This window comes from Neophocaena asiaeorientalis, unplaced genomic scaffold, assembly GCF_003031525.2.
Source record: "Neophocaena asiaeorientalis asiaeorientalis breed wild unplaced genomic scaffold, Neophocaena_asiaeorientalis_V1.1 scaffold87, whole genome shotgun sequence".
Classification (NCBI taxonomy): Eukaryota; Metazoa; Chordata; class Mammalia; order Artiodactyla; family Phocoenidae; genus Neophocaena; species Neophocaena asiaeorientalis.
In genome coordinates, this window is record NW_020175432.1 from 3,326,721 (window position 1) to 3,341,551 (window position 14,831).

At 45.4% G+C, this 14,831-nt stretch overlaps 1 protein-coding gene across 6 annotated transcripts in view; it reads right to left on the reverse strand.

The window, feature by feature from the left end:
• SUGP2 (SURP and G-patch domain containing 2) overlaps positions 1-14,831 on the reverse strand; it is a 31,136-nt gene that overhangs the window by 14,993 nt on the left and 1,312 nt on the right. For all 6 annotated transcript variants that reach the window (XR_003006211.1, XM_024767308.1, XM_024767312.1 and 3 more), the window contains exons 2-4: positions 14,024-14,155; positions 8,416-10,023; positions 5,331-5,451 (exon numbers count right to left, since the gene is read on the reverse strand). Coding sequence is in view for 5 of the 6 variants with exons in the window: in XM_024767308.1 (XP_024623076.1) it covers positions 5,331-5,451; positions 8,416-10,023; positions 14,024-14,155 (1,861 nt within the window). In the remaining variant the exon portion in view is untranslated. The remainder of the gene's footprint in view (positions 1-5,330; positions 5,452-8,415; positions 10,024-14,023; positions 14,156-14,831) is intronic.

Sequence of the window (14,831 nt, forward strand, 5' to 3'; positions counted from 1 at the left end):
TACTAACATAGAAAGAGATCCGTAATACAGCTCACAGACAGCAAACTAGAGAAGACCAACATTGATACGTACCATATGAAACTGCTTTGTGTACATGACATCCACGTATATCTGTTTTTTTCATATAGGTTGAAAGAATATAAAGCAAACTTAAGGATTTGCTCAAGGAATGGGTTAGAAAGAGGCATGACTGGATTAGAAGGAGAAGGTCACATTATTTACTTTGTTGACTTTTTCATTAGCACTTTCTTTCATCTCTATTAACCCTTTCCTTGTAGTCTCTGGGCTTTTTGCACCATTTCTTTCTTGCTTCATGAATTGAATGCTTACCTTCACTCTTTATTTCTGATACACACACAAGGTCGCACCTTTCTCCCAACCGCTGTCACGGATGCATTCTATATGCAATGCTCTCCCTGCTACTTCCTTCTGAAGAATTTCTAATTCCAATTCTAATTCTCTTTCATACAAAAGTTATTCAGAAGCCTGTTTTATTTTGGCTGTTGCTGGTTTCAACTTCTATGCATTGCACAATGTGGCCCACGTGACTTCCCTTTCCTGGGACATTCTGTAATTTTCTACACGACCTCATTCATAACAAGTTTTTTGTGAACGTTCAATCTCAGTTTGTGTTAAAGAACGAGTACTGTTTGGTGAGTATGGCAATATTTCATGCGGCTTTTGGACGCTGAAGTTGAGATCATATATTAGATGAGGTTCCCAATTACCAATAACAGAAGCTGATTGGCTGTGAGGTGGCAGTGCACAGCAGGACGCTGGCAGCACCGTGTGATGTGGCATGTCCCTGGTGGGCAGCTCCATATGAAGCTCCTGTTGATGCTCACTGTACAGTCAAGGTCTGGCTGGATCTGAGGAAAGAGGCTGTGTGCTGGCTCCTCTGCTGCCCTGGACACTCTGCTGGGCCAACAGCAGCATCCTGCAAGATTGCATCCTAACAGGCAAGGGTTGCCACATAAGGGAAGGCTGACCAAAACAGAAGCTCCAGTTCTCAAGTCAAACGCAGCCCCTCATCCAGGGCAGAAAGTGGAGTCAGTGCCCAGGTGACCTGGATCCCCAAGATGTAAGTCCCTTTCCCCTGGTCAGTTCTAATGCCAAGTGCATGCAGTGTGAGGACATGTCACAAACCCATCTCCCTTAGTTCTAGTGGAGCGTAACATCAAGAGCATAGAATATTCCTAAGCTAGCCTGCACAGTTCAAATCCCAGTGTAGCCACTTATTAGCTGTGAGATTTACTGAATCTTTCTGTGCCTCAGTTTCTCCATCTGTAAGATGAGATGGATGATAACAATAAGCTACTTCATCATGTTGCTGTGAGGCTTGAATTACACACTTTTCATTACAAGGAAAATGCTTTGGGGAATTCCCTGGTGGTCCAGCGGTTAGGACTTGGTGCTTTCACTTTCGGGGCCTGGGTTCGATCCCTGGTTGGGGAACTAAGATCCCACGAGACCTGCAGTGTGGTCATAAAAAACAAACAAACAAAAAAAAGAGCAACATAGGCTTATCATCTCTAGAGATACAGAAGTAACAGTTAAAAGTAGTTTAATGAACTAAAAGCGACTGTCTCCAAGGAGTAGAACTGGGAACTTCCCTGGCCGCCCAGTGGTTAAGACTCTGCACTTCCACTGTAGGGGGCATGGGTTCAATCCCTGGTCAGGGAACTAAGATCCTGCATGCCACATAGACACAGCCATGGTTTCTGCCATTGATATCATGGCAGAAACATTTTGCCACTTGTGTTTACTTCATTTTTTTGGTAAATCACATTAGGTAAAGTACTACTTTAAGAATTCAAATATACACACCAAAAACCTAAGTTTACTAGTTCTTTAACACTGTTTTTTGCATACTCTTTCTTCTTACAGTCTCCGGGTAATTCTTTCTGAAGGAAGTCACAGGTGATCACGTCTCTGAGTCCAGCTCCCTAATCTGTTCTTCATCCAGGTCAATTCTATCAGCCGACCACTGAGATCATTTCAACAATCACATTTGTCAATTCCAAGATCCTTAATTGGTTCTTTTCCATAACAAGCAGTTCCTATTTCATGGATACAATATGCTATTATCCACCCAAGACTATTAATTACACACATGTACTTGTAGACAATCTTCTTTTCCTTATAGTAACTTCTTAGGTGCCAGATCTGCTGGGTTGGGTGGCCCTCCTTCATGCTGCCAGTTTCCCTCAAATACTTGGTTTAGAGCTCAATGCTCATTTCTGATTTGCAACCCTCTCCCACTGCCACACATACGCCCAGCTCTGGCTATGCTTCCGTCTGCCACCCCTGACTGTCAGAGATCATGAACCTGATGGGTAGTGCAGAGCAGTCATGCAGCAGAGAGGCATGCTCCTAGTCCTCTCAGGGTCCCCCTTCCCTCCAGCCCAATCACCTCGGCAATCACCTGGAAATTGCCCCTGGGTCTTCCAAGTCTAGATGACATCTTACCCAGAGGATTTGGTCTCTGCTTTCATCTGTCAATCTGAGGCTATCTAGCCTCCTTCCTTCAGTATGAGCGTTGGTTGAGACCACACAGCCAGAACGTGAATCTCAGCTCTGTCTTTTACTAGCTGTGTCTCCTTGAGGCAAGAGGTCTCTTTTGAGCCTCAACTTTTCTGTCTGTAAAATCAGGATGACAACATACCTACCTCAAAAGGTTGTTTATGAGGGTTCGGCCAGCTAATGCTTAAAGCAGTAAAGTGCTTAGAATGGTACCAAGTGCACAGAAAGCAAAAGTATTTGCTAAATAAAAAGTATTCAATAAATGATACTGGGGCAATTAGGTTACTGGGTTTCTTTTCTTTTTTTTACCTTTTAAGTTACATGCCTATCTTATTCAACACAGGAACATAATCTTGATGAATTCAACAATTCTGTAAAGGATTTCCCTGGTGGCTCAGTGGTTAAGAATCCACTGCCAATGCAGGGAACACGGGTTTGAGTCCTGGTCCAGGAAGATCCCACATGCCATGGAGCATCTAAGCCCGTGCGCCACAACTACTGAGCATGCGCGCTAGAGCCCATGAGCCCCAACTTCTGAGCCCAAGCGCTGCAACTACTGAAGCCCACGCACCTAGAGCCCGTGCTCTACAACAAGAGAAGCCACCGCAAAGAGAAGACCATGCACCACAACAAAGAGTAGCCCCGCTCGCCATAACTAGAGAAAGACCGAGTGCAGCAACACAGACCCAGTGCAGCCAAAAAACAAAAAATTCTGTAAAAATAAAACCATAACAAGTTCTAACTCTTCTCCTGAAAAATCATGCTGGTTAGGACCAAAGCCCTGGTGCCATTACACAGAAATTTACACCTTTCAAGCATCTTTAGAAATTACAACAGCAAGAATAGAGAGCTTGGTATGGATACAGCATTGACTATACCAGACCTGAACAGATCACTCAAAAAAGAGGAACTACAACTAGAAATCCTATGAGCAAACACATAATCTTTTTAATTAACAAAAGAATATATGGTAAAACATCACACTATGAAATTATCTTTAAGTCAAAAACACTCATGTGAAGGCATGGCACATGTACGGAGTGGCAGTAAGGGTGTCAATCACGGAAAATAACCTGATGATAAAGATCAGTGGTCTCCACCAGGGACAACTCTGTCCCCCAGGGGACACTGAGCAATGTCTGAAAGTATTTTTGGCTGGGATGGAGGCTTCTACTGGCACCTAGTGAGTGGAGGCCAAGGATGCCCAGGACAGTCCCCCTGAAGAGAATTATCTAGCCTCAAACATCAATAATGCTGCAGTTGGGCTTCCCTAGTGGTGCAGTGGTTGAGAATCTGCCTGCTACTGCAGGGGACACGGGTTCGAGCCCTGGTATGGGAGGATCCCACATGCCACGGAGCAACTAGGCCCGTGAGCCACAACTACTGAGCCTGCGCGTCTGGAGCCTGTGCTCCGCAACAAGAGAGGCCGCAATAGTGAGAGGCCCGCGCGCTGCGATGAAGAGTGGCCCCCACTTGCCACAACTAGAGAAAGCCCTCGCAGAGAAACGAAGACCCAACACAGCAAAAATAAATAAATTAATTAATAAACTCCTACCCCCAACATCTTCTTTAAAAATAATAACAATAATAATGCTGCAGTTGAGAAACACTGACACAGATCAAAAGCCTCTAAAATGAGCTTTCTTTTTAAACTAGCAATTTTACTCCCACATACTACCGTAATAAACTGCCAGAAATGTAGACATAAATAAAAGCAAGACAACATTCATCATAACGTTATTAGAATCCAAGAATCCACCAATGGGCAATGGTTGAGTGTAGTATACTGTGTAAGAAGGAATAGTATGCATTCATTGATAATAAGGACAATTATGTTAAGTTTAAAACACAGGACACAACTACAGAGCACACACTGTGGGGGAAAAGTGGGAGAGCTCTGAGTAACTCCATCTTTGCCTTTTTACTTTTCTCTATTTTTACAAAGGGCATATGCCACTTTGATCATTTTTTAAAAAGTTAACGAAGTATAAAACCTTTCCACTTCCAGCAATCTAATCTAGAGATAATCCTAAACACACACAGAAATGTGACACATTAAGCTATTCACAGAAAAAATTAAAAATAGTGTACAATCAAAAATATTCTAAAAATCCAACAAGAGAGGAATGGCTAGATAAACTGATCACCAACTCTGCGAACCGGTAAACACAGCCATCTGAAATGTTTTCAAAAAGTAGGGAATACGAGCATTTTCCTTTGTTATCTAAAAGGAGTAGCGTATATCACAGCATAATCACAACTGTGTTAAAAACCAAACAGCTCGCAATGAGCAGAAAGGCTGGAAGCAAATACCCAAAAATGCCAGTGAATGCCAGTAAGCACACAGGTGGCTTTGCCCAATTTTCTGTTCTTCTTTACCTTCTCTAATGATCAAATACTGTATTTATGGTGAAAACTTTAATTTTAAAAAGTTCTATTCAAGTGAAGAGGCAATAAGGCAAAAGGAAAAGACAGTTTAACAAACAGTAGCAATAAATCACAAACAACTGCTGTGATATATTCCTTATCTTACACTCATTCTTTGCATACACCTCTCACCTCATCCTCAAACCAGCACAGCAGGGACAAAGTGCTCCGTGTCCAGATGAGAGAAGGCCACATGGCAGGTAAGCAGCAGACTGGAGCTTGAACCCACATGAACCTGACCCACCCTCATGCTCTTCCACTGACTACACCACAGCGCAAAATAAGCATCTCACCCTCTTCTCTGGACATCATCAGAGCAACAAAAACATTGCCATGTACTTTATGGGAGGAATTCTGAAGAGCAACATTTAAAGACCTACCAGTAAGCAGGGTCCTCCTTGAGAAGAGCTCTTTCTTTGGGAGACAGGCTGCCTCCAACAACACGTGTGACCAGCTGGTCAATGGTGTCCACCACCTTGTGGTCTGCTCGTTGGGGGACCTCTGGAACACACAGAAGGGCTTTTCTGAGAAACACACTGGACCACATGGGGCCTGGGAAGACCAGGACAGAACTGAAGGCTTAGGATGGGGCCTAAGCAGGCACCAGGAACTGAAATCCTCGTTCATGACAGACCAACATTGAAAAGAGGAAAGGGGCCTGTTATTCTCGAAACCAATATGCAAAATATCCTCTCAAAAGCTATAGCAGCATAATCGCTAGGAGAGAAACAGTCACAAACTTACGATGACTGTACAGAGCAATATATATACATATTCTATAGGAGAAAATGGTGTGCAGCAACTCCTAACCACCTTTTGCATACATCTTAACTTGAATGTTCACAATATTAAGGGGAGAACAAAAGACATAAACTGTATCTAGGTATAAAATATGTAAAAAGTATATCTAAACTGTGAGTTGCAATACGAAAAAAAGGAAAAGAGATACATAAATACAGACACACAGAAAAAAATTAGAAGGAAATATACCAGAAAATTAACAGAGATTATCTATGGGTGGTAGATTTATCAGGGATTTCATTTTTTGTGTTTGCTTTATCCATAAAAGTTAAACACACATGTGTTTTGTAATCATAAAACATATACATAAATTTACAAAGAAAAATTTCCCAATTAAAAGTCAGTAGGGCTTCCCTGGTGGCGCAGTGGTTGAGAGTCCACCTGCTGATGCAGGGGACACGGGTTTGTGCCCCGGTCCGGGAAGATCCCACATGCCGCGGAGCAGCTAGGCCCGTGAGCCACGGCCACTGAGCCTGCGCGTCTGGAGCCTGTGCTCTGCAACGGGAGAGGCCGCAACAGTGAGAGGCCCGCGTACCGCAAAAAAAAAAAAAGTCAGTAGTTCCAAGGTAGGTGTTCACAAAAAATATCTGCTGAATGTATGAAAAGACAACATTTCTTAAAGTGTGAATTTCCTCCAATGACTTGTAATTTACAATGCCACCAGCAACACAGAAGAGCATTATGTCCTTAAACACTAACATTGTTTAGTTTTCTGATATTTGCTAGTTTTAATAGCACAGATGGTCTCATTCAATAAAAATCACCCCTGAACTGGAGAGGTTTTCCAGTTTGTTCTGTGGAATGGTATTTTAAACATCAATGTGAGTTCTTAACATAGGATGAGTCAATCCTTCAATTGTCATGTCATTTCCCCTCTGAAATTACTTTCCCTTTTTTTGTTGTCAGCTCTTATTCTATAGAACTGCTAGTTTTATATGATTTTACAAAAGAATAAGAGATTCAAAGTCAGAAGCTTTCAAAGATAATGAAATTTGTGCATCATTGCAACCATCTCTAGAGAAGATGACCATAGTAAGGGCCAGAAAGTGGGTCCTACTTTTGGCCCAGCAATCATTCTGTGAATATCTCCTTTAAGGGAGGATTCAAAAATATTTTTAACGAAAATAATAGCAATAATAAATGCAACCAAAGATGTCATCCCAGCATTTCTAACAGTACTGAAGTAATGGCAGGGCAGCGCCCCATAAGACGTGGGCGCTGGTGCTGTCTACCTGCTGACCAGAAAAGGAGCCAATGCTTTGCAGATGCCAATCTCATGGGAACTGAGCTCTGCTCAGCCTCAGAAGCCTCTAATAAAAGGCACTATGAGTCCAACATCAAGGGAGAGGTGAGGTAAATTCACATTTAGTCATGATGCTGCAAATGCTGCAGAAACACAGAAAAGAGCCTTCGATAATCCTGTAAAAGAGCAGACTGCAGTGTTTTCAGTAAAGCAAGACTGCAGCTACAGGCATGCCCTCATAGCAGCACAACCAGGGGACAGTGGCAGGCAACTTTAGGTTATGGGGGACTTTTTTGTCCTTCTTACAGTTCTTCAGTATCGTTGTTATACTGACTTTCCACCCCACTACTTTGGGGGATGTGGGGAGGAGAGGTCCTGCTTCAGTCCTGAGCCCACTACTGGAAGGCTCTCTCTCTGGGAGTAGGTGTGGCCGCCCATCCGTGGAGCGACCTACCCAGTGCCTGTCGCAGTCAGGGCTCCACGAGGGTGGAGAGGATTGCAGAGACTCAGGGACAAATGAGACTTCCCAACTTGGCTGGGGCAATGGAAGCTGAAAACTCTATCAGAGGGAAAGGGGACTTCCTAAATGGCCACATGGCCACTATGTGTGCTCATGACCTCTGGGATGTCTGGGTTGTGAGAAGGTCCATCCTGAGAGCAAGGGGGAGGGACAAGGGACACCAGCCAGTCATTTCTATTTCTATTACCTTCTTCTAGGTCTTTCCCCTCCCCAGTAAGCCAACTCGTTAACTGCAAGTTACCAGGTATACCTAAGTGATCTCTCAACCTTTAGCCAGTCTAGAAACGCGAGCAGGTGAAAAGGTGCCTCCACCACGCATCCCTCAAAACAGCTCAAACATAGCCTTCCTGACTCCCCATGCTGAGCTGAGCTGGGGCCTCTCCTATAGCCCCCCTAATCCCAGCAAAGGAGGGGCTGGGTTTTGTGATTTCTTTCCCTTAGAAGCCTGGAGAATTCTTAAGAGACTGTGCCCAGCATTTACTCTCCCTTCTAGTAATAACTTGGCGGGGGTAGAGAAGGGGTGCTGTCGGAACAAGGCTTCTTAAAACTTGGCTGCAGGATGACACAAACACCCCAGAAAGTGCAACATTGTGTACAAACATATATGTATTTTCCCTGGCAAGGACCACAGCTTTTCATCAGATTCCCAAAGGAGTCTTGACCCAGAAAGTCTAAGGACTTCTGTAACAGACAGAAGATTCCTAACGCATGCTTACATGCTTACAGAATGAATGGCAGGCATGTATACTGGTCACTGTGAGTTTACTACTAAAATTCTGATTTGTTTCCAACTGGCTAAAGGAGTTTTATGTACAAATATCAAAGAGAATGAGAGACATTACAAGAAAACATGAAAAGCAAGCAAATCGCAACAAACAGAAACTTTTGCTGCTTTCCTTACCATCACGCAGACCACTCAGAGCCTTAGCCTGAATTTCAGGTTTGGTAGGAGGAACCGTTTTCTCCTGATCTCGGGTTGGCTCGGGTTCGGCTTTCTTGACCTGGAGTGGACACCCACTGCTGACCAGCCAGGCTTTCAGGTGATCGATGTACTCTCTCCCAAACAGAGTAGAGTCCTCAAAGTTTGGAAATGCGGCAGGAGAGGGAGCTATATCTTGGAGGCCGACGGCTTCTAAGATTTTCTCTTGCCGGAAAGAAGAGGCCAAGGAGAACGTCTGTCCCAAAAGAGCTAAAGACTTCCGGCAGAGAGAATTGGTGGTCTCCAGGGCAATAGCCAAGTCCAGGGGGTTACTGAGGGTCTTCATCTTGACACTCAGCTCGTAGGCATTGCAGGCCATGAGCAGGGGTGTGACACTCTTCAGCAGCCGGTCTTGTAGCCTCATTATGTATTTATCAAAGGGCTTTATGATTTCAAAAAAGCAATTTTTGGTCTTCACAGCACCTTTGTCTAAAAGCATGTTTAAAAACTCGTTATCAACTCTGGGTGTTTTCAAAGCAGAGTGCTTTAAAAATTTGATAGTAAAAAAGCAAAAATCTCTGTGCTCTGGTTTTAAGGAGCATTTGAATGAGGCGAGCGTTTTAGCACAGGTTTCGGTTTCAAGTTCAAAGAGAGTCTGGAAAAGCTGGGAAAATTTAACATCATCTTTTATGGTGTGGAATCCTGCCCATTTGATTATTTCTATCCCAAACCTCGAAAAAACATCAGACTTATCTATCAGATCGAAGCTCATCTTTCTTCTGGGGAGCCGAATATCCTTCAGATTAAGCCCCAAAGGGATTTTCTGAGTGGGGAATTGGACATCTTCCGTCCCTGGGTTTGTCCCCAGGGTCAGATCAGGACTTGGGATGGTCTTCTGAATTTGGTCAGTGCCCTGAGTTTTGGGAGTGATACAACTTACAGTGGGCACCTGTTTTGTGCTCACATTTCTCAGCATGACAAGTTTCCCGACCCCTCCTTTAGGTGTGAGCAGGCCTTGAGTCTCCCCCTTTCCTAGGAGGGCACCCTCCTGGTCAACGATGTTTAGACCTCGGCCTCTGCCCTGGACTTGGCTGCTGCCCCGGAGCACAGTGTCTGCCTCTCCTGGGCGGTCCACATCGTAATCCCGACTCTCTTTCTCCAAACACTCTTTCTCAATCAGCCTGGAGGAGCCAAAGTCCCCCAGTAATGCAGAAGGACCAAAACTATACTCCTGTGACCAGGAGGATTCTTGAGAAACTGAATGGCCAAAGTCTTGTTCCCAAGAGCCACGGAGTGCAAATTTCCAGTCCTGAGAACGGAAATGTCCCAATTTCCGGTGGCCGAAGACCTGGTCTCGGGAGTCAGGGTGGGAAAATTCCAGGTCCCGACCACATTCTTTGCGAAAGTAGCTGTCGTCACTTACAGAAGGGTTGCTTGATCTGAAGGAAGGTCCTGGAAATATATCACCTCTCAGGCCTTCTCTCCCAGTGTCTTGAGGATGAACTACAGATCCGCCCAGAGTGTATCTGCTGTTGCTATGAATGTCATCATACATATCTGCTCTGGCTCTTGGGACTGTCCTTAGAAGATCTGAAATAAACAATCCAGAAAGAAACACAAAGGTACTTCAGACCACAGGCTGCAAACGGATGATCCACAGACCACCAGCCAGCAGGGGTGCTTTATCAGTCAGAGTGCATTTTAGAAGCTCATATTCATTGCCAACATTTAAAACGTGTGTGGTTTCACTTAAAAATAGATTTACTACTTATAAAAACAGAAGACCTACAAGTACTGGGCCTGCATTTGCCCTGACGACAGTCCATCGAGGCTGGGCAGCAGTGCCTCTCACTCATTCAGATCTCCTGCCCTGGCTCTGTTTTACAAGCCCTCTTTTAGACTCAGGGAAGGGTATTTGGTCCCCAAATAACCTGGGCTTCTTTACTGCGACCAGAACACCTGTGTGTTTCTACTTCTATCACACAGCAGATGGGTTTTCTAGAGGATGTCTGCTTCCCCTGCTTCCTATGAGGAACTCTTGGCCCACAGTGCCACTGAGGCAGGAGCCATATCTGACACTGCACCCACCACAGCTGTCTGGGCCTTGGCTGAGCATCTGACCCAAAGTTGGCTGATAGGCTCCCTCAGAAAGGTCCATTAGGCCAACCAATTCCTGGAAAAACAGAGACTGAAGCAGATAGGAGGGAAGACAGAAGCTAAACAAGCCACAACAACAGAGGCCACAATGGAAACTAAACACTGTGTACTTTTGTCCTCCTCTGTGGAGAAATAAGAAAAATAGGAAACTATGTTTGCATTTGCTCATTTGTGCATAAAGAAACTAAGGGAAATTCCCTGGCGGGGTAGTGGTTAGGATTCCACGCTTTCACTGCTGAGGACCTGGGTTTAATCCCTGCTGGGGAACTAATATCCCATAAGAAGCGTGGTGCGGCCAAGAAGAAAAAAAAGAAACTGTAAGAAGCCAGCAACAGAAGTGAACTATGGGCATATGGGAACAGTGGGCCTCAGGGAGACTTTGCACAGAGTGCCTTTCTTACTTTCTAGCTTTTGAATCAGAATCTATTACCTAGTCAAAAAGTCAAATGTAAGAAAAGGGAGAGAGAGATGCCAAGAAGTAATGATGGGCCAAGAGGCCACGGGAAGCCAGGGCTTTGTATAAATCCAAGTTTATTTGTCCAACCAGTACTTTCTAAGCACCTACTGCATGTGAGCACTGTTATAGGCCCTGAAGTTACAAGAGGGAAAGGAGACAGCAAAGACCCCACTTTCCTGGACCTGTCAGTTGAGGGAGCCAAACATAAAAAGTCCTTGAGGTGTAAGGAAGTGCCAGTAAGAAATAAACAGGCGGGAATGTGAGGAGGGAAGGACATTATTAGACAGGCTGGTCAAGGTGGCCAACTCTGAAACACTGTATCTGAGTAGCAGAGACCTGCTGTGGGGGTCAGAACAGGCAGTTGTGGGGAAAGCCTACCAGGCAAAGGGAGTGTGAGGACAAAGCCCTGAGGTAAGATGAGGAGGGGACAAATGTGGCCAGAATGGAACAGAGGGAAAGAGGGGCAAAGTGGTAAGAAGGCAGAACCTAAACTCTGCTGCACACTGAAGTCCCTGGGGCATCCTGACTTAATTAACTAGAATGAGGTGTGACCTGGGCATTAGGGTTTTTAAAAAGCCCCCAAATGATTCTAATGTGCACCAAAATTAGGGAACTATTGTGACAGAAGATGCAAACAGAACAGGGTGGGTACCCGACCAAGCCAGGCACTTGACAGGACTCTGGGGTTTACTATGAATGAGACAGAAAGCCATGGGGGTGGAGGGTGAGGGAGGGTTGGAGCAGAGGGACAACCTCACTGGCTGCTCTGTGGGGAACAGACCACAGGGACAAGAGTGGATGTGGATGTTCCGGCAAGGAGTCCACCAAGATAATCCAGACAGTGATGGTTACTGATGGCCTGGTGAGGGTGGTAGCACTAGAGGTAGAGCAGTGGCTGCATTCTACACAACAGGATCTTCCAATGACTTGGTTTACAAGGCATTGGAAAAGTGCAGAGTAGAGCACACGCACAGAGAAAGGCTGACCGATGGACCATGCAGCTCTGTGACAAAGAAACGGTTCCAGAACCATCTAGCACCCTACTGGGTTCACAGTCTCCCCTGCCCCCAACCTTTCCTGAGGTAACTTAAGATATGTATTAGTATTTGAGTCTCTAGATAAAGATAAACCAAGATTCAAATACCCATATATATACACACAGGTTTATGTACATACACACATATATGCACGTACATATACCCCCATATATGTATATATATATAAAAACACATTAAGTATTCAGGATTCACATATGGCTAAAAGAATTAAAGGATGCACAAAACACCACAGATATGGTTACTTCTGAAGGGTAAGGAAACAGCAAAGAGGCTTTTTACATCTTATTCTTAACTACTTAATTCTTCCCATCTTTTGTAATAGGAATGGTTTTGTCTGCTACTCATTTTTGAAAACTCAGAATCTAGAGACAGCCTCTAAGCCTCAGTTTCTCCAGGTCCAAAGCACATAATAACAGTTATCCCTACCCCAAGCACTTAGGCTCATCCAGCCAACACTGAGAAAGCCTCCTCTACACCTCAGCTGGCTCAAGGGCTGGTGCAGCAGCAAACGGCACAGGCCCAAAGGAGGCCTGGAGGAGGCCAGCCCATGGGAGAGGAGCAAGTACACAGTGCAAAATCAATCTCCAGGCCTACTAGGGCCTCCTGGGGGAAGGCACCTGTGAGCTGAGTCTTAGTGCCTGAGGGAATTAACCATGCAGAGCTGGGATGAGGGATTCAAAACACAGAGAGGCACACAGTATAACTGAAACAACAGGCCCAAAGCAGGGGATGAGGACTAGGAGCCTTGTGTGCTGCGAAGCACCTCCAAGTTGTCCACAATCTGTGTGGGCACCATTTTTTTTTTTTTTTTTTTGGCGGTACGCGGGCCCTCTCACTGTTGTGGCCTCTCCCGTTGTGGAGCACAGGCTCCGGACGCGCAGGCTCAGCGGCCATGGCTCACGGGCCCAGCTGCTCCGCGGCATATGGGATCCTCCCGGACCGGGGCACGAACCCGTGTCCCCTGCATCGGCAGGCGGACTCTCAACCACTGTGCCACCAGGGAAGCCCCATGGGCACCATTTTTAATTCTGTTGGCATTATGTTTCAAAACTTTGCAAAAGGAATGTTTTCAGGCAGGGCCTACGTTCAGCAGCTCCACAGGCCCCCCAGACCCTCCTGTCTTGCACATACCAGTTACCCGGCTGCTCCTGCACTTGTCTGAGGATATAAACCCAAAATGGGGAGCCCCAAGGGTCCAAGCAGGGACTTGGCCCAGCAAGGTTGGCATTAAGAGATCTGTGGGGGTACTTCCCTGATGGCGCAGTGGTTGAGATTCTGCCTGCCAAAGCAGGGGACACGGGTTCGAGACCTGATCTGGGAAGATCCCACATGCCACGGAGCAACTGGGCCCGTGAGCCATAACTACTGAGCCTGCGCGTCTGGAGCCTGTGCTCCACAACAAGAGAGGCCGCGATAGTGAGAGGTCCGCGCACCGTGATGAAGAGTGGCCCCCGCTCCCCGCAACTAGAGAAAGCCCTCGCACAGAAATGAAGACCCAACACAGCCAAAAATAAATAAATTAATTAATTAATTAAAAAAAAAAAAAGAGATCTGTGGGGAAAGCAGATTTGAGGAAATGAAGCCAGAAGCTGAAAGACCTTTCAGGAGGAGATTATTGCAATAATCCAGGTGAGAACTGATAAGAGCTCAAACCTGGGTAGCAATGGTGGGGATGGAGCCAGGAGGTTTATTTAAGAGCCCGTCTTTAGGTGGGGGAAGGTGCCCGGGGAGAAGAACCTCGAGATAATGACAATACCTCCTTCTACATAATGATGTGACATGACAGGTGGACCAAGAGAAAATTTTCTCTCCCCTTAACAAATAAGAAGGTAGGATCTGAGGATTTGCAGATCGGGGTCTTGTCCCAACCCTAAATACACGCTCCAACCCCCCCAAAAAAACAGGCACTTTAATTTACCTTGAGCTTTAAACTGAAGAGCTTCGCCTACAGCCTCACCACTGGGGTCCATATGATATCGGTTAGCCTTTTCCTGCAATACAGCATCAAAAGTCTCCTGTGCAATTCTCCTTGCTGCCATGTTTCTCTGACCTGTAGTGAGAAGTGGGAAACGAAAGACACTAAGAATGACAACTAATTCTCACAGAGTCTGATCTGTTTCACCTACTCCTCAAAGTAACGAGGCAGTAATCCATAATCTGGCATGGTACTTCAGAGGGAGGCCGGATTATTTTAAGGGGAGCTCTGCCCTCATGAACCTCACAGGTGTGTATTGGGTGAGAAGGAGTAAGACAAGCATGTTGATCTTGGATAATTTATTTTGCATCTCTGACCCCATTTTCCCAGAGCCCCTTAAAAGAAGCTCTATAAAAGCAGTCCTATCTCCGGGGTTGCTGAAGGACTACATGAAGCAACACACATAACTAAACACAACAATGTAGGGCAGTAGGAGCATAACCCTTGCAAATGGTGGTTAGGAAAGATGCGATCTTTCCCATTTCCATTTTCCTATTTTCACAGACATGGCGAAGAGGCTCTGAGAGCTAACTTCCCCTCTGAGAGAGGTGTCTCAACGAGGGAGTGGAGAAATCCCTGACCAGTGATGATGACCTACTGACAGAGCTTATTCTGTGCCAGGTCCTGTTGCAGGGGAGGGACTCCCACAATCCCGTTTACTTCTTGCTAGAACCCAATAAAGAAGTGGGTCCTATTATGAATGAAATTACACAAAAATGCAAAAGGGAGATTCAGGCTAAGTGACCCATCC